The 23168-nt window shown below is 42.1% G+C and overlaps 1 protein-coding gene across 1 annotated transcript in view; it reads right to left on the bottom strand.

The window, feature by feature from the left end:
• The window catches only part of fer1l4 (fer-1 like family member 4), a 42428-nt gene that overhangs the window by 653 nt on the left and 18607 nt on the right, over positions 1-23168 (bottom strand). Inside the window, exons 19-46 of the mRNA XM_028575022.1 lie at positions 22229-22361; positions 22032-22132; positions 21809-21896; positions 21592-21708; positions 18662-18814; positions 18356-18548; positions 17792-17916; positions 17369-17503; positions 17078-17251; positions 16539-16649; positions 16117-16278; positions 15800-15974; positions 15534-15646; positions 15310-15426; positions 14754-14802; positions 13327-13433; positions 10057-10191; positions 9855-9974; positions 7039-7166; positions 6779-6949; positions 5997-6172; positions 5695-5846; positions 5516-5601; positions 5168-5266; positions 4088-4205; positions 3304-3427; positions 1387-1688; positions 410-510 (exon numbers count right to left, since the gene is read on the bottom strand). Coding sequence (XP_028430823.1) covers positions 410-510; positions 1387-1688; positions 3304-3427; positions 4088-4205; positions 5168-5266; positions 5516-5601; positions 5695-5846; positions 5997-6172; positions 6779-6949; positions 7039-7166; positions 9855-9974; positions 10057-10191; positions 13327-13433; positions 14754-14802; positions 15310-15426; positions 15534-15646; positions 15800-15974; positions 16117-16278; positions 16539-16649; positions 17078-17251; positions 17369-17503; positions 17792-17916; positions 18356-18548; positions 18662-18814; positions 21592-21708; positions 21809-21896; positions 22032-22132; positions 22229-22361 — 3765 coding nt within the window. The remainder of the gene's footprint in view (positions 1-409; positions 511-1386; positions 1689-3303; positions 3428-4087; positions 4206-5167; positions 5267-5515; positions 5602-5694; positions 5847-5996; positions 6173-6778; positions 6950-7038; positions 7167-9854; positions 9975-10056; positions 10192-13326; positions 13434-14753; positions 14803-15309; positions 15427-15533; positions 15647-15799; positions 15975-16116; positions 16279-16538; positions 16650-17077; positions 17252-17368; positions 17504-17791; positions 17917-18355; positions 18549-18661; positions 18815-21591; positions 21709-21808; positions 21897-22031; positions 22133-22228; positions 22362-23168) is intronic.

Below are 23168 nucleotides of genomic sequence, written 5' to 3'. Positions count from 1 at the left end.
CAGGGAGGACAGGAGACAGTAAACAGCTGTTTACACCTGGACTGAGTCTAAAGAGGCTAAAGGTCGGATCACACCAGCATTTAAAAAAGTGACATTTAGCTGAAAAATCAGTTCATTTTCAATGGAATCGCTGCAATCAGTGGAGTCACACTCAGGGGTAATGTAAAACTATGCAAATATTTCACATAGATGTTAACTTTGGTGAAGTTTGACAAAAGAATTTGCCCTGTTGACCAATAGCAATCGTTCTTGACAGCGCTGACATTTGAGGGAAAAGAGAGTCGGGGAGTCCAAAATGGAGAAAGCTACAATAACTTATAAGATGAAAAAAATCTGAGTACTTCTTCCACCACAGCAAATACGTCTTTTTGTGCTAATAAGTGTGTGCATAGGTGTGTGTGTGTCGTACTTTGGTTTGTCCAGAGGCTCCGGCTCCTTGCGGGCGCGCCCCACAGGGTTGGCCTCCGCCTGCTCTAATGCCACCAGCTGCAGCTCTGCCTCCACCTTACCCTACACACACACACACACACACAGTTTCAGTGTAAGTTTCAGTGTAAGTTTCAATATCACCACAATTATTTGAACTTTAAAAAAAAAAAAGTTTAGGTTACAGGTTCAGTACAATGTTCATTTCAACAGCATTAATTCCATCAAAATAACATGTCATAATCACCACTTTGCACCACTGTATTTTTAGTTATGTTTTTTTACTTACAGTTTTTGTATAAACTAAGGACAATGAGATTTTATTAAAAGTATTCTTAAGAAAAAGATGAATGCAACGTTTTGTATAATGATATATCGATCACATGAAGTGTAATCAAAGTTCTTTATTTAGGAAAACAGGAAACCGCCTCAGGCACCACCCAGATAGAGGCAAGATTCCCGAAAACCTTTGGTGAATACAGTAAAGCATTGTGTACAGGAGAAGAGGTGTACAACATATTTTATGTTGATGGCCTTGCATTGAAGCTAAGGAACTGTCATATTAAAAGGTGACCAGGAAAAGGTGGGGTTATGATATTTCAGGTGCTGGTTGGCTTTTTTTATAACTTGCATTTTTTTAATTTTGAAATATAACAAAGAGATCGACACTGTAAATCAAAAATGAAACCAGCCTATTATTCATCTCACATCTCCAATTTCCCTTCCCCATCCTAACCAAACAGAAACAACAGGGGTGGACCAAAATACTAATAGCAGAGATTACCGAACCGAGAGTAGTTTCTGCAGTCTGAGCATATCACATGTCTATGGAATAATGCTTTTAAAATGGTAAACTAGATGTCAAAAAAGTCAGATTCAGAGCCTAACTGCAAATTTGTAGCTACTGCGTCTTGCCTTTCTCAGGCAGTATTGGCATTTTTTTTTTATTTTTGTTTTTACCATTAGCAGGAAAGTGTTGCCCATGCTGTCGGTGTATTGGATTTCCTCCGGTTTCATATTGCTCCTCTTGTCCTTCTTTTTCTTCTTCTTCTTTCCTTTCTTCTTGGCCTCCTCCTTCTCCTTCTCCTCCCTCTCGAAGTCCTTGGCTGTTTTTAGGCGGGTCAGCGGCCACCAGCCCTTCATCTTCTTGGCGCGAAAAATGGAAAATCGAGGGCTGGCCCGATCCTTCGCCATCTCTATCGTACACTTACTGGATGACTTTGCCGCTCGTACCATGTCGTTGAGCCGTAACTCAATGGAGCCTGAAGGAGGAAGAGCAAAAGAAAGATGATGAATAAGAGTTAGAATCATAAGCATTTGTTCTTAAATGTACTGGGGATACACGTGTGAAGCTGTTGTATCCCATGATGCACCCTGAATCTTGAATAAATAGGCTGCATGAAAGAAAACTCAGGTCCATGTAAAGGCCACTTTGAAGTGTTCAATTTAAGTGGTCAGTTCACCTAAATTACAAATTTTATTTTGTCCATGTTTGGAGATAACACAGCATTGCTCACATCATTGGAAAAATGCAATTTAACATTCACTTTTTCAGTAACAGTGTTTCAGATTTTTCAGTTTCGATGTGAGGTTTGGGACTTATGTAGCCTGGTTGACACCAGACCCTTCTCAGTTGTAACTGAGAGTGGGTCTGGGGAAGGTTCATTCACAGCGCATTTCCAAAGGGGCGTCACCAACATGCCTCTGGGCGCAATTGGATAGACTTAAAACCAATCAGAGCGATGAAGGAGATGACGCTTCAATGTCACTGCGCTATCGTCATTGTGTAAAGCCCACCTCAACGGTTGTGATTGGTGCCTCGATTTGGAAAAATTGGAAATGGGCTTGAATGGGCTCTTGGCCAGATGGACTTGCAGAGCAAATCTCAAATTTGCCGGAAGTTCGTCAGGGTTTTCCCAGGCTAGGACTTATGATATGCAACAATGCAGATGTTGCAGATTAAGAGCCTACCAGGAACAGGAATGATTACACTCTTTGAGCTGCTATTTATGGTAGCCCTGCAAATCTTCACCAATTTGATAACACATGTACAGAATTTAGAAAACAGCTGTGCATGTGTTGTCGAATTGGTGAAGAAGATCTTCATTTGTTTGTGTTGTGTTAATTTGCATGTTTTCTTAATTTGTGTGAGCTCTCAGGGCCACCATCGTTTTTACTTTGAAAGCAGGAAGTTTGATTGGCAGTAGTGATAAAAAACCCAGCAAAGTAGAAATGACTGGAATTAATTAGTTAATGAAAACAGTACTTCCATTTGAGAGTAGTGGACTTCAGCAACATTAGTGCAGTAAAAATGGACACTATACTGAATTTATCAAGGCATAAACATGGACATAAACATTACCAGCAAATTAAAACAGGAGCAGATGTAGGGAGGCTTCTTAGTAAATATGTACAAACACTTAAAAAAACAGGGGATATTAGAAATAAATACCTGCCTCTAATAAGCCTGTTTCTAGAGACCATCTTGCAATTGTATAATACTAGCCAAGATGCCAAATTGGGCCAGGGACGTAAAGTCCCTACTTTCCTACTTCCTATCCCCCTACTTCCGGCATCCTTGCATCCACACCTATCTTTGAAGTGGCCTTCATTTTGATCACAGGTACATAACTGTAAAGTTTCATGACTGCATCTTGCACCATTGTGCATTGTGCATCCACTGACATACAAATTTGGCAAAGTACTCAAACCGCCTCTATGGTAGTTCCCGGTACTTTGCCATGATGACACACGTGCACACACACACACGATACAACTTTATTATAAGTTTACACTGAAATTCATTTTGCGTTCCCAAACTGTCGCGGCTGAGAAAATATTTGAGAATTTATTGTCCTGTCTGTCAGTGTGTCTCACCCAGGAAGTCGTTGGCAGCGATGCGGTCATAGTCCCAGACCTGCAGCGTCAGAACAGCTGGTTGTCGAAACTCTGACTCCTCCAGAGAGAAAAAGGACTCCTTCTTCTTGTAGACCACCTCTTTCTACAGCATGAGAGGAGATTTACTCTTACTAACAACCAGACTGACTGTTAGTGTCCTCTAGTGGCTGCAATGTTCATTATAGCCACAACATAAACAAACACCACCACCTAAAAGGGTGGACATTTTGATTAAATATTTAAATGTGTTGTGTACAATGGAAATGTAATCCTGACGGTGACACACACAGAGTGTTGAAACAATTGGTTATTTAATTATTTGCTTGAATAACATAATGGTCATTGGTACTAATTTTGACAATTTTGTTTACTGATTCATCTTTCACCAATCAAAAACTCCAAACATACTTTGGTTTGAGCTTATTTTATGTAGGGATTTGCTGCTTTATTCTGTTTTATATCACTGTAAGCTAAACATTTTTGGGTGGTGGACTGTTAACCCTAACCCCAAAACAAGACATTTGAACACATCCCCTTGGATTCTGGTAAACTGCAATGAACAATCTTTTAGACATTTCTTAGATAATGAATTGCTTAATTGTAAAAATAATGAACGGATTACTCAAGAAGGAAAATAATAATTTGTTTCCTAGAGAGACCAGAGCAAAGGTCACTATAATCATCAGGATTCATCAGTGGATCAGTGGAAATGTTGACCATCAGCAGGTCCAGGTGTCACCAGAAATATGTACAGTATGTGTACCTCAGTAGGAAGGTAGTCGAAGCGGAACACAAATCTCCAGTTGAAGTTTCCTTCTCCAGTCAGAGAGTTGAAGTGGACATCAGTCTCCTGTTTTTCTCCTTCCAATCCCTTTATCCAGCTGCACAGAGAACACAACAGAATAAAGCACTGAGCCTCCATAGCCAAGCAATGCCTAAATAACCGTTCACCCAACCTTTTTAGTCTGAAGTACCCCCACTGTACCCCTTCATCGATTCCCAATCTATGTTCCAAATGTTAAACACTATTCATTATATAAAAATAGACATTGTTAAGTTTTTAATACAATTGAACTGTCAATATTAAGGTTAGTTTGGTCAACAATCATACTACTACTAGCCTACTACTATTTAGAGTGAAGCTGGATTTTTGACCATTTATCCACTAAGGTTACTTTTAGCCAACTATTTTAACCATTTATCCAGTATTCATTACTTTAAGCTACCTGTTTAAAATTCTGTGCTAGCTTGCTAACTTGTTTTTGCTTACATAACAGCAACAGTAGTAGTGTACTGCTCAGGTGTTAGTTGACTTAATGTTAATATGTGGACATATTTTAATCAAATCCTAATTAAAAAAAATTAAATTACAGTGGTTGGCTACAACATTTTCATATACCCCCTGGCAACTGCAGAAGTACCCCTGGGGTACCCGTGGTTGGGAATCACTGCACTAAGCTTCCCCCCCCCTCCCCCCATAGTTGCTGTTGCTTCACCTGCCATGCAATGCACACATTTAGTTGACAATAACAGGAGATTTACCAAATCCATAGTAATCTTTCAAACAATGGGTCCTTAATTAGCTTCCCATATCAGGCCTGAGACCATTGATTTTGCAGAAATGACAACTGCAGCTGGCAGATTGTCTGAACTTTAGCTAACGTACCTAAGCAGGTAAAACTCTCCAGTATTTTAAGGGGGAAAAGCAAAGATTTGAGAGCAGTCAGAATTAAATAAACATAATTTTGTGTAGTATTTTTTTCTTCTTCTTTCCTCTTTCGTATCTTTCATATCTGTTAATCACCTAAATGCCTTCAGATTTATCTTGTGTGTGTAATCTAACCCTTTCACGTAGATGTCAGAGGATGGCTCTCCGGTGAAAATGTTGACATCATCCAGGAACACATCATCGGTGTTCCAGATGATCACTCGCAGCTCGTACCTGTCGTCATGGAAACACCAACAAAGCTTACATATTGTAGCTCCTTCTCTAATCTATTCCAGTCCACTTTACTTGATAGATTTTATTTGACTCTACTGTACTCAATTATTCTATTTGCCTACTCAATGATTCTATTAGACTCTACTGTACTCAATAGATACTATTCAACTTTACTGTACTATATACATTATAATCAATCCACTGTACTATATATATTCTATTCGATTCCATTGTACTGCGTTGACCTACTGTTCGGGTAGGCGGGGCTTGATGTTAACGGGGGGCGGGGCCGGGACATCATTAGGAAACATGTCCACCCACATATGAAGGAAACCCTGAAGCACAAACATTGCTGATGACATGTAGTAATACCAGTAGAAGTATGTTACTGTTGTTGTGACTGTAGTTATTGTTAATTTTGTGTTTACCTGTGGCAGTCCAGGTTTGTCCTGGTTCAGCAGGGACCGGATCTCCACGTGCTCTGGGACCAGAGGAATGGCTCCAGGGAGGAACTCGTTCATCTCCCCCCAGCGCTGCAGCACGCTCAGGGCTGTGTGCTCCTCCATCTCTGCCTCCTCCTCTGGAGACCGCTGGTTCTTCTTCAGCAGACCTTACGACAACAACAGCAACAAAAAAACTGCTGTATGATAGTGTAGTGGTTCCTGATATGTGTCCACAGAGAGACAATGATGGACTGTTCACTTCTACTTCTGTGTCTGGCTTGGTCAACCTGTCTGTCTGTCCGTCCTACCTTCAGGTACTGCGTCAGGTGGGATCTTGAAGATTTTGTTAAGGACTTTGACCTCAGATGTTCTGTACTCTGGAGACGGAATGCTGTTCTTCCTGCAGAGCTCAGCCAAAATGGCAGACGGCTTCTTTGCATCGCGCCATATATTGTAGCCGTCACTGGAGAGAGACAGTCAAGTAGAAAGACAGGACACAGAAAGATAGGTACACATTTAAAGAGACAGGTACTCTTCTGACAAAGTACGTAACACATACATTATTTTCTGGTGTTAACATGCCACAGTTTTGGTACTAACATATTGTACTTTTTTTATTGATACTATTGTGTCATAGTAGCAGTACAATACTGATAGTACAGTACAGTCGTTCAAGTACTGATTTGTTCGTCAGGCCATGCCAGGAGGGCAATGTCCGGAGCCGCCCACTTTAGCTTTATTTTGGCTCTTCAGAAACCTATGGGTGATGTCATGGAGACCACGTCCATATTTTATACAGTCTATGTTTCTAACATGTCTAATATGCTCTAATTCTCACATGTTTTAGATCTGGTACTTGTGTCATAGTTTTGGTAGTAACATATTATAGACACTTTTTGACAGTAATCCTAATAATGTGTTGTAGTTTTGGTACTAATATGTCCTACTTGTACTGTCTTCTAGCATCTAGTTCCACACACTGTCTGACTTTTTTTATACCAAAATGTCATTGTTCTGGTTTTAATGTGTCGTAGTTCTGAGACTAACGTGATGTAGTTGTGGTACTAACGTGTCATAGTAAAGAGCCAGACCGCAGGAGGCTCTGTGGTGGCTGTAGAACCGGTTCTCCAGGTCAACTCGCGTCTCACCAATGAAGTCATCAGACCCTATAAGATCGTGGTCCATCACTGAGATAACCAACTCTGTCTCCAGCGGGAAAGACACTGTGAATTCAAACACCCTGAAAGACAATGTCAGACAGACAGACAGACAGTCAGACAGACAGACAGTCAATGCTGCACAGCTACAGGTAGACAGACAGGTACTGACTCTCCGAACGTAGGGTTGAGCTGTTTGGGGATGTATCGATCTTTAGTGTCCAGAGACTGCTGTCCAGCTCGGAGAACCAGATACGGGTCGGCTTTACCGTTCGGGTCTGTGGGAGCCAGAGTGGTGGCCTGCAGGACACAAACAGAGACAGTAGAACACATAGTCAGTGCAAAGATAGACCCCAGGGGGTGATAAACCACCTGCCCTTTGGCCCCCTGTCTAGATAAGTGACTTTTTCTATTTCTATTTATCTTGTTTTCTATTTTAGTCTTTCAAAATTTGGCGCATGGCATAAATTCTCAATTCAAAGCGTGTTGTAATGCCTGACTGCATTTCAGTTCTAATCCCGCTCGACTGCAAAAGCAACTTCCCTTGTCAGTGAATACCGAAAAGTATTTTTGCATTAAATTCCCATCCCTAATAGACAGGAGCATCTCAGAAACTGAGCGTTTTGCCTGCCAAACTCGCAGAGATTTTTGTGCTTCTACCACAAATGTAAGTAAGTCTACATAGTTAAATGTTCTTTTAGATTTAGTCCAGTTATGAACGACACAAAACAAAGATTTGTGTCTGTTTTTTAGTTTTTAAAATAGTGTAGGGATGTGATATATGATTGGGAGTCTTCACAGGTTTTGAAAATTGACCGAAAGCTCCAGCCCTTCCACTCCCTGCCTGGCCTGTTGAACGCCCCACAGTTCCATCAAAAACGCAAGACGCGCCTGCCTAGTGGCTCTATGGGTCAGCTGTCCGGACATCCTTGAATACCTTTTTATTTATTTTTATTTAACTTTTATTTAACCAGGTAGGACGTTGAGAACAGGTTCTCATTTGCAACGGCGACCTGGCCAAGAAAAGCATAAAATGCAAGACAACATACAGTTTATAACAGTGCTGAGATGTAGTGAAGAGTCAAACAGAAAAAACAGCAAACAGCAAATTATGATCTAGTTAGTGATGTTAATCAGTTATAACGCAATATATATGAATGAACAGTCTATATAAATGCTGAAATGTGGTGAAGAGTCAATATACAGTCAGTGTTGGGGAGTAACGGAATACATGTAACGGCGTTACGTATTCAGAATACAAATTATGACTAACTGTATTCCGTTACAGTTACAATTTAAATAGTTGGTATTTAGAATACAGTTACATTGTTAAAATCAATGGATTACATGACAATACTTCTCCGTTTCACGATTTTATTCACTCTGAATAAATTAAGGCAACTTAATGCATTTTCCAGAAGCCCCGATATGAAATAGAAAAAAAAAGCTATTTGCGTGATCAGTCACAATGGAGTCGGAACCGGCACGACAGAGTCAGGGCAGCAATAAGTTTCTATCTTGGAAATTCAAACAGCATTTCACATTAAAGAACGAACAGGGAGAATGAAATACAGCTAACTGTGCCGTGCAGCCTCTGCTTGCCAGCAACCAACCTCCTTTCAGCTCCAAATTACTCCACTTCCAACCTGAAGAAGCATCTTAAAGTAAGTTACTTTTTTAATTAGCCAAGGGTAGTCATCTGCTGTAGTTTTACTGGTCACCTTATTATTTTAACATTGATGTGCGACTTTATATTCTCCTAGGTGCTGATTTACTAGCTCCAGAGCTGTTTAAAGACTATAGCCCCGTTTGACATGCTAACTAACGTTAGCTAAAATTAGCTTGTGGTAGCTTAGACTGCAGTTCGATTTTTGTAGTAGGCTATGCAGTTTGGGACTACCAATACAATAATCTATCTGCTTGTTCAGGTACACATTCAGCTAGTTGGAAGAAAACGAACACACCATTATAGGCCTGTTTAGTAAGCTGGATGTGATAGCCGCATTCCTACACTTATAAAACGCAATTCAATGTGGAAGTAATCTTGAAGTAATCCAAGTATTCAGAATACGTTACTCAGATTGAGTAACGTAACGGAATATGTTACAAATTACATTTGTGGGCATGTATTCTGTATTCTGTAACAAAATACGTTTTGAAAGTATCCTTCCCAACACTGTATACAGTTAGTGCAAATTATGATCTAGTTAGTGATGTTAATCAGTAATAACTGAGTATACATGAATAGACAGACTATATAAATGCTGAAATGTAGTAACGAGTCAATATACAGTTAGTGCAGTATGTGGTGTACAAAAATTGTGTGACAACAAAGGTGGGAGGAATAACAGTTGAGCATACCAGGGCAGATGAATAGTGCAAAAGAACGTAAACAGAATGTGTCAGTAATGCAGGTGAAGATGTGCATTTGGGCATGACAGAGATAATGGAATGCAATAAGGGGTTGCAAAAAGACAGACGTACTTTGAAGGCAGATAGTGAGATAAGGGTTTTGAGTTTCAGGGTTTTTTGAAGTGCATTCCAGTCATTTGCAGCTGACAACTGGAAGGAGTGGCGGCCAAAGGAGGTGTGGGCTTTTGGGATAACCAAGGAGATGTAACTGCTTGAGCGCAGGTTGCGTGTGGGTAAAGCTATAGTGACCAGTAAGCGTAGGTACAGCAGGGCTTTGCCTAGCAAGGATTTGTAAATTAGTTGGTACCAGTGAGTTAAGTACTTGTCAGCACTACTGAGTTAAGCGACGGGTGTGTAACAAGGGCCAGCCAATTAATGCATAGAGGTTGCAGTGGTGGGTGTTATAGGGGGCTCTGGTCACAAAAAATATGGCACTATGGTAGACAACATCTAGTTTTTTCACCTTGAATGTAACAACAGTTTAAAGTCAGCGTAAAAGGAGATTTTCTAAAATATCGGACCGTTCAAGGGACTAAGAGACAAAGGCAGGCTGTGCATGGACAGAGAGACAGATACCTTGACGATGTAGACTCGGACCAAGACTTTGAGAGGTGAGTTTTTGGGGATTCCATTGGTGATCTGACATGAGGTGTCTTCTTCATCTCCTGAATCAATCGGATAAACCAGGAAGGAGCCCTTGGGATAGAGAGTATGGAATAATTAACACTTTTCTGCAGAGTAACACACAGACAGACAGGCAGCTCTCCATCCACAGTACCTTGTATTTTCCCATCAGCCGCTCCTCTTCATCTTCCTCTTCATCCTCAATGTCAGCTCTGCCTTTATACAGTGGGAAGATCTGCAGCCAGTCCTGAAACTGACTGAACTCTGACTCCAGATCCCCTCTATACAGCTGAACAAACATACAAACACAGAGTCAAACATTTTAAAACGTAGTTTCCAAATCTGTCGTTACAGTCTGTCAACATCATGATACAGACTGATGATCTGTCTTAAACAGGAAACTAAAAGGTCTTAATGGGTCCACTCAGTTCCCCAACATTGGTAACTGATGGGGCACTCAGAGAACGCCCTATGTCGCAATGTTAACGCATGTGAAAAATAACTGGATCCGCCACATGATTAGGATCCGCTCCAAAATGTAATGGTTTTTTTCCTTGGCCCATGCTACACCCTTCCATGTTGTTGGGAAAATCAAGACAGTAGTTTTTCCATAAACCTCTGCGGCCCAAAAAGATGCTAGAATGAACAGCTGTGGATGCTGGGAGGGGCCCGTAGAAAATGCTTTTCTACAGGGCCCAGAATTTTGTGCTACGCCCCTGGAGGTACAGTGGGTACGGAAAGTATTCAGACCCCTTTACATTTTTCACTCTTTGTTTCATTGCAGCCATTTGCTAAAATCAAAAAAGTTAATTTTATTTCTCATTAATGTACACTCAGCACCCCATCTTGACAGAAAAAAAAAAAAGATGTGTAGAAATTTTTGCAAATTTATTAAAAAAGCAAAACTGAAATATCACATGGTCATAAGTATTCAGACCCTTTGCTGTGACATTCATATTTAACTCACATGCTGTCCATTTCTTCTGATCCTTCTTGAGATGGTTCTACTCCTTCATTGGAGTCCTGCTGTGTTTAATTACATTGATTGGACTTGATTAGGAAAGGCACACACCTATCTATATAAGACTTTACAGCTCACAGTGCATGTCAGAGCAAATAAGAATCATGAGGTCGAAGGAACTGCCCAAGGAGCTCAGAGACAGAATCGTGGCAAGGCACAGATCTGGCCAAGGTTACAAAAGAATTTCTGCAGCACTCAAGGTTCCTAAGAGCACAGTGGCCTCCATAATCCTTAAATGGAAGAAGTTTGGGACGACCACAACTCTTCCTAGACCTGGCCGTTCAGCCAAACTGAGCAATCGTGGGAGAAGAGCCTTGGTGAGAGAGGTAAAGAAGGACCCAAAGATCACTGTGGCTAAGCTCCAGAGATGCAGTAGGGAGATGGGAGAAAGTTCCAAAAAGTCAACTATCACTGCAGCCCTCCACCAGTCAGGGCTTTATGGCAGAGTGGCCCGACGGAAGCCTCTCCTCAGTGCAAGACATATGAAAGCCCGCATAGAGGTTGCCAAAAAAACACATGAAGGACTCCCAGACTATGAGAAATAAGATTCTCTGGTCTGATGAGACCAAGATTGAACTTTTTGGCATTCATTCTAAGCGGTATGTGCCCAATACAATCCCAACAGTGAAACATGGTGGTGGCAGCATCATGCTATGGGGGTGTTTTTCAGCTGCAGGGACAAGACGACTGGTTGCAATTGAAGGAAAGATGAATGCAGCCAAATACCGAGATATCCTGGAAGAAAACCTCATCCAGAATGCTCAGGACCTCAGACTGGGCCAAAGGTTCACCTTCCAACAAGACAATGATCCTACACACACAGCTAAAATAACAAAGGAGTGGCTTCGGAACTACTCTGTGACCATTCTTGACTGGCCCAGCCAGAGCTAACCTAAACCCAATTGAGCATCTCTGGAGAGACCTGAAACTGGCTGTCCACCAACTGCAAGAGGATCTGCAAGGAAGAATTGCAGAGGATCCCCAAATCCAGGTGTGAAAAACTTGTTGCATCATTCCCAAGAAGACTCATGGCTGTACTAGCTCAAAAGGGTGCTTCTACTCAATACTGAGCAAAGGGTCTGAATACTTATGACCATGTGATATTTCAGTTTTTCTTTTTTAATAAATTTGCAAAAATTTCTACATTTCTGTTTTTTTCTATCAAGAAGGGGTGCTGAGTGTACATTAATGAGAAATAAAATCAACTTTTTAGATTTTAGCAAATGGCTGCAATGAAACAAAGAGTGAAACATTTAAAGGGGTCGTACCCACTGTAAATATGCTGTAAAAACAAACCTAGGAATTAAATGAGGCGAAAAAGCTCTGTAGAGCAGCAGAGTTACCAGATACACATTCAATTCACATTACACATTCGCAGTGTTGGGTCTAACGTTGGGTGTAACGTTACAAAGTAACGCGTTACAGTAACGTTATTTTTTTTTCCGGGAAAAAGTAAAGTAATGCGTTACTACTGAAAATTTGGTAACGAAACATAGTTCCTTTTCAATTCGGCGCAACGTTACTTTTCCCAGGGACAGATTTGACAGCGACACTCTCAGCTGCGCGCTCACAAGCTCCACACGGACGTGACAGAGACTGCTGGTAGCGGAGCAATGCTGTGGCCAACGCTAGCTAACTTTTCTTTTGAGAGCATTTTTAGCTTCGTGGCGGCGCTCTGAGCAGAGGGCTATGTGACACATGCCACTACATCGCTGAGGACTGGCGGTTAAATCGGCCGTCCTACAAACAGAGCACGCCAGGCAGACACAAAGCTGACAACCTCACAGATGGATAAGGTGGAGATGGGCTCATACATAGGTTAGGCTACACGCAGCGGACCGCTGTGGACTTGTGTCGGTCACACGGACACGCAAGGACTTCCAGAAAAGAGGCTGCATGTGTCTATGACAATGCACGGACCATCGTGGCTGCGCGACCAGTACTACAAGTAGATATGGACATTACACATTAACACTGTGTAACACCGATGACCTGCCGATGTGCATTCAACCCGCGCTGGACTCGTTCATAATGAATCGGCCATCCCTCTGTGAGTAGAGAATCTGCGGTGTAGTCTAGTTCAGACACTTCACTGATAAACCATAGATTGGCTTTATGGTCAAAGATAGCTTTTGTATAATTAACTTCAGTCTCTGCCAGAGACAACTGCTTTTAAAAGTAACGTAAAAGTAACGAGTAAAGTAAAAAGTTACTTTCCATAGGGGGTAACTAAGTAAAGGATTACTTTTTTAAGAACTAACGAGTAACGAGCAAACACCACTTTTTAAAAGTAACATTTCCCCAACACTGCACATTCGTTTCAAGGATCTTGTATCGCTGATGTCAGTGCAGTCCTGGACTGACAGACTGGATTGTAAACTGTGGATCACAGTAACTTCACACCTGTAGTGTGGCAATGTTCTTGCGTCTGGGAGGTTTAATCTCAACCACTGCGATTTCCTCCTCATCCTCCTCCTCTTCGATGTTCGCCATGCTCAGATTCCCTCCATCTGAACAGAAAAGAAAATAACACATCAATGCTAACAAACACAACACTGTTAACATAGTTTTTCAGTTATTTTTCAATTTGTAGTAAGTTTATCCTATTTTTCAATTTAGTTGTTTCTTTCATTGTGTTTTACTCCTAAAATCTGGTTGAAAGCTTTTCAGGAAGAGTTGAGGCTGATATCAACAGACTGATGCCTTTGGTTATGGGAGTTCAATTATTATAGCCTGGGAACCAGACAAATCTGCGACTGCATGTTTTATTTGCTCTGGCAGATACGTCTGGTCCCCCTCCCAGTAAGACAGATTTCCAGCCAGCAAGATCCTGGTCAGGCCAATCACAACCGTTTATCTCACATGGGGCGGGTTTCAGACGATTACTGACAACTTCACGCTTTACACAAAATACGTGATGACGTCATTTTTGGCTCGCACTCCCTCATGCTGGGGACTCTCATCCCCATGAGAGTCACTAGAGACACTATAGGGCAAGCATAAACCTAGTTTAGAGAGGAGCACCGTTGTTTTTTAAAAAACAACCAAGATGGCTATTGACTATTTTCAAATTCTGATGGTAAAAACAGCAACACTCATTCTGATGGTAAAAACAGCAACACTCATTCTGATGGTAAAAACAGCAACACTCATTCTGATGGTAAAAACAGCAACACTCATTCTCAGACTCAGACATATTGATTCCAAACCATCACACCTCATGTCTGCACGCTGTAGTCCGTTTACATTTGTCATTAACTCAGCGTTACGTCATGTTTCATTGCTCTGATTGGTTGTAAGTTGATCCAATTGCATCCAGAGGTATTTTGGTCACCCTTTGGAAATCGAGAAATGACCCGAAAGGTTCCAGACTAACTCAGATTTGCGCTTTGGTCTGAAGATGTTGGGTTGCAATGATCCCATGTTCACATACTTGTACACACTACATGGCTTTATAGTGTACCTCTTTAACACTGACCTCAGACTGACATGAGAAGAATGTAAATGATCTCCTGAGAGCTGAACTTCTATAAAAACTGACTACTGACTTCTCATTTGTAGAGAGAATTTGGAAGTTTTCCTATTCACTTCAATACAATCATAGTTCATCACAGCAGCATCTAGTGGATATTAGTGGAACTGAAGCTAAATACACTTCAGCTCTGACTCATACTGCATCAGCCGTGTGTGTTGTTGTTGCTCTAATAATACAATAATTTAAATAATGGAATTGTTATGTATTTTTTATTAAATAGACACATATGGCAAAATACAAAATATACATAACATATTATTATGACTGATTGACAAAGTAGAAGTTAAAACTGTACCCATCTCTGCTTGTTCCTTCTTCATTGCCTCCTCCTCCTCTTCAGCAGCCTAGAGACAGTCAACACATCAGACATGGTGAGTAAAGAACTGATTTATTCATAACAGTTAGTTATTCTGTAGTGTCACTTAACACATCTTCACAGAAAAGAAATTAAATTTTATGTCTGTTGTTGAACTTTCTCGAGTGTCATTTTCTTAATTCTGCTGCAGTGATCCGTCTTATTCTGTCGTGTCTGGTTTCACATACTCATTTTTGGAAAGGTCCTGAAACAAGGGTTAATTACCGGTATGTAATTGTCTTATCATCTGGTAATAATAAGCTAAAGATCTCAACTACAAGAAAAACATATTAACCTTGTAATGGTGTGCTATCTTGGCCAGGTGTCCCTTTCAAAAGAGATTTTAATCTGAAGGACTTGTTAAATAAAAATTAAAAATAAGATAAGGTTAACTCTTTAAATTATCCTAGATATGTATTACTGCAATTATTCTGTCATTTCTGCTTCACCGTTATTACCACATTTATTTAGACAGACAAGTAAAAAAGTGTCTCACCCGTCTCTCCATCTCCTCTAGTGAAGCGTAGTATTTGGACCACCAATCCAACTCCTCCAACTCCGGTGGCTCCTCTTCTAGCTCCTCGCCCTTCTTTGTCAGTTTCTTCAGGGGATCCTGAAAAAAACATCAACCATTTATTTAATCCTTTATCGTTTAATCTGGTTGAAATTTGTCTGAACATTAATGTTTTTAAACACAGTGGAGGAAATAAATATACATACATTAACCAGCTTCATGGGGTTAAAGGGAATCTTTGACTGTTTAATTGACAGGCCGCTGAGTCCGATACGCTCCACTGACCTCAGAGGGTTGATCTTCTTCGTATTCTGCCTCACTGGAGAGACACACAGAGAAATCATGTCCATCAAAACTTTTGTTGTTGTTGTTGTTGTTCTTGTTCGTGTTCTTGTTGTTCTTGTTGTTCTTGTTGTTCTTGTTATTATTATACTGGGACTACTACCTCCATCACTTCTTCCATAGCTCTTACCTTTTGGTTTTGGCTTGTCCTCTTCCTCTTCTTCCTCCCCCCCTAACCTGCGCGGGGTGTAGTTCATGAGGCTCTGGACCACGTGGGTCCCGACTAAAGCGAGCCGACCGAATGCCCGATGCTCCACCACGAACAATGTCAGAGGAGGGTGGAGGTAGGCCTGCTCTGGCAGCTCCTATTGGACCACACACAGGAAAAGGAAACAGCAAAACAGGAAAGAGAAGATTAGCCATGTCTGTACACTGTAAGCCAGATGTGTAGACCGTAGTAGCCACTGTAACTAATGTCAGTTAGTAACCATCACTTCTTTGACTGACCACGTCCATATAGCGGACCAGCTCTTTGAAGTTGGAGTGAGTGCCGTAGCTCTCAATCTCTTCAGACTCCAGCTGTCGTCCTGCACACTCCACCCTCACCAGGGGGCGCTCCACCTCAAACAGCTGCACCCGCTTAAGCTCCCGCAGACCCCAGAACAGCACCTGAACACACACACAAACAAGGGGAAACAGTCACACACATTCATACACTGTGGCCGAGGCTGCCATACAAAGTGCAACCTGCTCATCAGATAAACATTCACACACATTTACACTCCGATGGCGCAGCATCGGGAGCAATTCGCGGTTCAGTGTCTTGCCAACACCGCTCTACCACCTGAGCCACAGCTGCCTCAACTGTGTGTGTGTGTGTGTGTGTGTGTGTGTGTGTGTGTGTGTGTGTGTGTGTGTGTGTGTGAGACCTCGATCCTGAAGGTCTTCAGAACCGGTCGGACTCCCTCAGGGATGATGTAACATCTCTGATCCTCCAGGTAGGTCAGCTCCTGAGGGTCCACACTGCCTGGGACACAGGGCTGCAGGGGGGGTGATATGATTTTCCTATTCAAAACCTTTTGGAGAAAAGTCTACTACGAATGCCAGAGAGCATAGCATAGCTGTGAGAAACATCCAATCACAGAGGTTCTCAGCTGTTGTGTGGGGTGAAGTTAGAGATTGATCTTTGTAGAACTTACAGAAAGAAATTCAAAACTTGACCAAAGACCTCCGTGCTAATGTGCACATCAAACATGTCTTTTGATTAATCATACTACACAATTTGAAAACAGTTTACACAGCTTAACGAAAAATCACTTCTCAAAATCAAAAGTCACATTGTGCCTCTTATTCTGGCACCAGTGCTCTGTTCCCAGATCTCAGCTACAAACTGTTATTATCACTGTTAGAAATGATGGACAATAAAGAGGTACAAACAGGAAGACATTGATTGTTTGACAGGTGTCACCTCTCCAAACCCAGAGTAGTCCAGCTCGATGAGCTCGAAGGCAGCCAGCAGCTCGCCGGCGGGGGCCCTGCCCATGCTGATGTCATAGAAATGGAGGCGGGGCTTCTGGTAGTACTGTTCCACAGATTTAAACTCTGGCTCTGCAAACGCCCGACCAAGAGGCTTCACACTGCCCTGCACACGTGCACACACACGCACGCACACACACACACACAAACACACCACATCACATCACTACCAGAAACAGCAGAAGAATGTGTGAGGATAGAAGTAGAAGAATGTCAGCGTTACCATGGCGTTGTGGTCAAAGATGTTAATGGTGATGAGGGGTGGGTCTTGTTGGAGCTCCTCTCTTGTTCCCTCCAACAGAACCCTGTCAAACAACAAACACTCACACCAGGCTGGAGAGAGAGTCTCATGCAACACCTGAACACACACACACACACACACACACACACACACACACACACACACACAATATGTATTAAAATGTGTACGTTAAACGGGCACTCCACCAATTTTACACATGTAGTTGAGTTGACCGGTCATGGGTAGTTCTACATGTGAAAGCAGTAGTGTAATATTTACTGTGAGTTTTGAGTCTACAAGTTTATAACAGAAAGCCTGTGTACAGAAAGCAGTTATAATGTTAATTATAATTGTTTATTGAATGAACAATAAAAACCTTTTAAACAGCGGGACAGTTGTACCTACCCTGGTGACTTGGCACTGTGTAGAGAAGATGACCTTGGCGAAAGGATCCGATAGGCCGTTATCATCTGCAGCCATCAGGCCACGCCCCTGGTACAGGTGACATCGTAGCTGGAAGTACCTGCTGTCTGCAGAGAGATAGATAGAGAGAGAAAAAGAGATTGGAAAAGGTCTACTTTCAACTAACCAGAACAAACTGCTGCTGACTCCAGGTGAACCTTCATGATTGTAGAATAAAACTAATAACTGCCTTTTTTTTTTTTTATTCCAACAACAGACAAGATTTACTTAGCAATGGTCCTTTTTTACAGCAGACATGTTGACATGTCATAGTAGGAAAAGCACAGGTGTATTCAAAACCATTAATGATGGCTGCATTCCACTTAGGAGAGGCCCTGGTATTGTGCATGCTGACTCACTGAAATAGCTTACTGGGACACTTGATGGTATTGAACCATCGTTAAGGTTATCAATTTCTGCTGTGCTTTTCCTACTATGACAAGTCAAAATGTCTGCTGTGAAAAAGGTCCATTATACTGTGCAGAAGCCACGCCCCCGCTTACTCACCCTGGCAGGACAGACTGACAGGAAGTTTCCTCTGCCCGACAGGGACCAGCCTCCTCTGTTCCTCCTCTTCCTCATAGACCGGCAGAAACTCCTCCGGCAAGCAAGTGGTGACTTCTTTACTGTACTTGGCCAGACCGAGCCACAGGTAGACCTCCAGCTTCGCAAAGATCTCACTTGCGGAACCTCCGGGAGACTGGACAGACAGACATTTTTAGTGTTAGTGTCTAACACTAAACACTAGTGTGTGTGTTAGTGTTTAGTGTCTAACAGTGTTAGAGAGATGGACATTAGTGTTAGAATAGTTACCTTCATGTAGAGGGTGGTGACTCTGCCACAGTCCCGCCCCTTCTGCTCCTCCACCAATGAGAAGAGGATGGAGTAGGAGGGGATCCTGACATAAGCCAATCGCTTGCTTCCACTTAGTAACCACAAAAATGCGTCTGGGATGGTAGTCTGGGGCTGGAGAGAGGGTGGTGTGGTCAGACCTCAGCATATTGAACATACTGCAACCTTGGATGTCTTTATTGTCACCTATGGTGATCTATGGTCAGTGTTTGGAAGGTTACTTTGGAAATGTAATAGGTTACCTTTAACAAGTTACCCTATTTAAAATGTAATAGTATAAATATTTCAATTACTTTATCAAAGTTATGTAACTTAACCTTTGATTACTTTTTGATCACTCTTCTAAATTTTTTATGAACAACTGTTAACCATTTTCAAATGTTTAAACCTGGCAGATGGGTGGCACTGCAAATTCAAGTAAAAGAACCAATCGAAAGCATCAGATTAGCACCAAACGTTACTCAACGGTTATGGTTGGAAATTGCAAAGGAAGACATTGTGCACATGCACAAGCATGCATAGCATGACGTAGCAGGGCGTAGCAGGGCATTGCAGAGCGTAGCAGGGTGTAGCAGGGCGTAGCAGGGTGTGGAGCAGTACCACGGTGACAGCTGCAACCTTGATTTAATTGCCAAGGAAAACTGCTGGGCGCAAAAACATAAGGACTCCGGTGAATAAGATCCCCAGAGCTAAGTTAGTAACAAGCATTTCTGGGACATGGATGCACACAGAGGGAAAGAGAGAGGAGCTCAGTGTGTCAAAGGAAGTCCCCCGGCAGTCTAAAACTATAACATCATAATTAAGAGCTGGTGCAAGGCAAACGTGAGCCAGATCTATAAGGGTTGGTAGATGAATCTGACAACTATGAAGAGAAGCAGAGAAGAGAAGGGGTGCCGTGTCTTTAGCAATACACTCTCCCCCACCGGTCAATGCTGCAACTCCTCACTCCCTAACTATAAGCTTGATCAAAGACGAGAGTTTTAAGCTTACTCTTAAATGTGGTGACAGTGTCTGCCTCCCAAACCCAGACTGGGAGCTGGTTCCACAGGAGAGGGGCCTGATAGTGATGGCAAATGAAGCTTTGTGAACCATTTTCTCTTTTATATGAGCCCAGTAGATGGGGCTCTCTCTTCAACAAAGGGTTGAAAACACACTGAACTGCCATTCCTTTAACCTTTTTTCTTTGAATAGAGAGCGCCATCTATTGAGCTCAGAAAATAAAGACAATGGTTCACAAAGCTTCATTTGACCATCACTAGAGCCTGATAGCTAAAGGCTCTGGCTCCCATTCTACTTTTAGAGACTCTAGGAACCACAAGTAACTGCATTCTGGGAGCCGGTGCTCTAGTGGGACAAAAAGGTACTAGGAGCTCTTCAAGATATGATGCTTGACCATTTAGAGGTTTGTAAGTCAGGAGAAGGATTATAAATTCAATCCTGGATTTTAAAGGAACCTAATGCAGAGAAGCTAATACAGGAGAAATATGATTTCTTTTCTTAGTTGTTGTCAGAACACGCACTGCAGCATTCTAGATCAGCTGGAGAGTCTTATTTGAGCAACCTGATAGTAAAGAATTACAATAGTCCAGCCTGGAAGTAACAAATGCATGGACTAGTTTTTTAGCATCGTTTAAAGACAGTATGTATACACTGGCTGCGTCACCTGAGCGTGTCAGCTGCGTGACGCGTCCGTTCATATTTCGGCTCCCACGGTAACAGGTTAGAGCTTACACACTGCTTGCGTGACACGCACGTATAAGGCACCGAAAACGCATGCATGCTAGAGAACCGACGCCTATTTTTCACGCAACACGCAAGCGTGTTGGTGGCGTTTCCAGGCAAAATAGAATAGGAAAAAATATTTATATGTCATTTTCACACAAATACATAAATACATAAATACATACATTAATAAATGACATGTTGATGTTTGAAAGTCTCTAGGTTTTGATATAAATGCAGATATAAATGTAATAAAAAAATCGATTTTCTAATATTGCACCCGTCAATACAGAATGAAATATTCTATAGCCTATTTTGCCGTCAATACTGACGACATCTTTGCTGTAATCAAAACAGTATATATTTATGTTGGAATTTAATTTTATCAATGGGAAACATACATGTGTACAGACAAGGCTAGCAGCAGCAGCGCCGCGTCAGACACATTTCTGGTGTGTAAAGACAGAAAAATCCACACAGCCGCCACGCAGCTGACACGTAACAGAAATGTCGCGCTCGCACCACGCAGGCAGTGTGTAGCCGGCCTTAAAGGATATATCCTGATCATATCCTGAAGTAACTCCTAGATTTCTGACAGTAGTGCTGGAGGCCAGGGCAATGCCATCCAGAGTAGCTATATCTTTAGATAATGAGGTTCTTAAGGCCCAGCACAATAACTTCAGTTTTGTCTGAGTTTAACATCAGAAAATTGTAGGTCATCCATGATTTTATATCTTTAATGCATGCTTGAAGTTTAGCTAACTGACTGGTTTCGTCTGGCTTGATTAATAAGTAAAATTGGGTGTCATCCGCATAACAGTGAAAGTTAATTGAGTGTTTCCTAATAATATTGCCTAGAGGAAGCATATATAAGGTGAATAGAATTGGTCCAAGCACTGAGCCTTGTGGAATGCCATGGCTAACTTTAGTAAATTGAGATTGATCAGATAAATAAACCTCAGGATCGAGGGTGGTTTTTTTCAGAAGAGGTTTTATCACAGCTACTTTAAATGACTGCCATACATAACCTGTTAATAAAGACATATTGATCATATCTAGTAATGAAGTGTAAACCATGGGTAACGCTTTTTTAAGTAGCCTCGTTGGGATGGAGTTTTAGAGACCGGTAGACATTAAATTCCATAAAGCTGTCTATCATGACCACTGACCTCCTTAGCCAGCAGGCGGAGTTTCCGCAAGAGTTTCCTGGTATCCATCAACTTCTGTTTGGCCGTCCGCCTGGTGATCCTCCGCCTGGCCCTCACTGCCTGTCTGGCCAGTAAGACCTGGAGACAGGCAGACATTAGGACAGACAGGAAGACAGTAGACAGAAAGACAGGTAATGAATAGGCATGTAGAAAGAGAGACAAGTGAGGACAGACTCACCAAATTCTTCTTGATAAACTCCTTCCTGCATCTGTCAAGGTTATTGGGGCGAAATTGAGACCTCCTGTCTGCAAAACCACTAAACTGTCTGAAGAGATGGACAAAATGACATACAGGAGACCAGAGAAAGAGAAAGAGAAAGACAAGAGGACAGAAAGAGAGACAGGAAACTCAAATCAAACCAAATCTATTCTAATCAAATTTTCATGAGGAGGAGACTGACTTGCAGGAGGCGACCAGCTCTAGCAGCACCTCCTCCAAACGTTCCTTTGCGTTACTCCTCGGCCTCCTCAAGAGACGTTCCACCTCATCAAGACCAATCTCCTAAAAGAGGAGTGGGGAACAGAGTGGACAACATGTGACCACAGTTTGTAATACACTCCATGTGTTGATAAAAATTAAAGATCACTTGTCTCTCACCAGCCTATCGGCCGTTTTGCTGAGCCAGTTTGCCTGATAGAGACGAAAGTTGTGATCTTCAAACTGACTCCAGACAAATAGACATGGCTTCTGTTTCTCGGAGGGAGGTTGGAGAGGAAGACACTGGAAAGACCTGAGAGACAGACAGTTAGAGAGAACTAGACAGTCATGCAGACAGACAGCAAGTGGATAGTGTTTGTGGAGCAGTTACTATAGACGTTACACTTTCAAGAATTGCCACCTTGTCATTATAAATGGGAAATGGACTATAGTGTTATTGCTCAAGGGCACTTCAGCACAAAACTGTGATTAGTGAACAAACCGCTCTACCTGCTAAGCAACAGCTAAGAAGGGGTTTGTGTGTCCCTGTGTCCATGGGAGCAATACTTCCTGGTAGAGTCTTTAAAGGCAAATTGGTGCCAGGTGAGTGACTGGACTAAGAGCCATTCAAGAACAGCTACAAATTAGGATCTTCAGTATAAAGTGACTGGATTCGGCATTCTGGGGCCACCTACTGGATCCTGTCCTAGGAGCTTCCCTACCCTCTCTTGGAAGGTGAAATAGGATTCCGTCAGACGTTGGAGGCATGAAAACGGGGTGGATCATGTTCAAGGCTTCCATTTTGGAGGCATCTACTTAACAGTGAAGAAAGCTTCCAAGATGAAGAAGGGCAGACTGGTGTCAGGAGGCAGACACCAAGCTGCAACTCAACTCAGAAAGGGGAAGCTTAATTTTTGGGGGGAAGGATCCTAATGGGGATATTGTTGGGCAGGGGAAGGAACAGTTTGATGAGCTCCTAAACCTAATTGGCCTGCCTTGTGTGGAGGAGGCAAGATTGGAAGACCTAGAGAAAGTCATAGCATGGCAAGGTAGTTCCAGGGCAGTCCCAGAACACATTGGAGAGATTAACCATCCCATCTAACGTGGCAAAGTTTTTGGA

The sequence above is a fragment of the Perca flavescens genome, chromosome 4 (genome assembly GCF_004354835.1).
Source record: "Perca flavescens isolate YP-PL-M2 chromosome 4, PFLA_1.0, whole genome shotgun sequence".
Lineage (NCBI taxonomy): Eukaryota > Metazoa > Chordata > Actinopteri > Perciformes > Percidae > Perca > Perca flavescens.
This window is presented reverse-complemented; position numbering and strand designations above follow the sequence as displayed.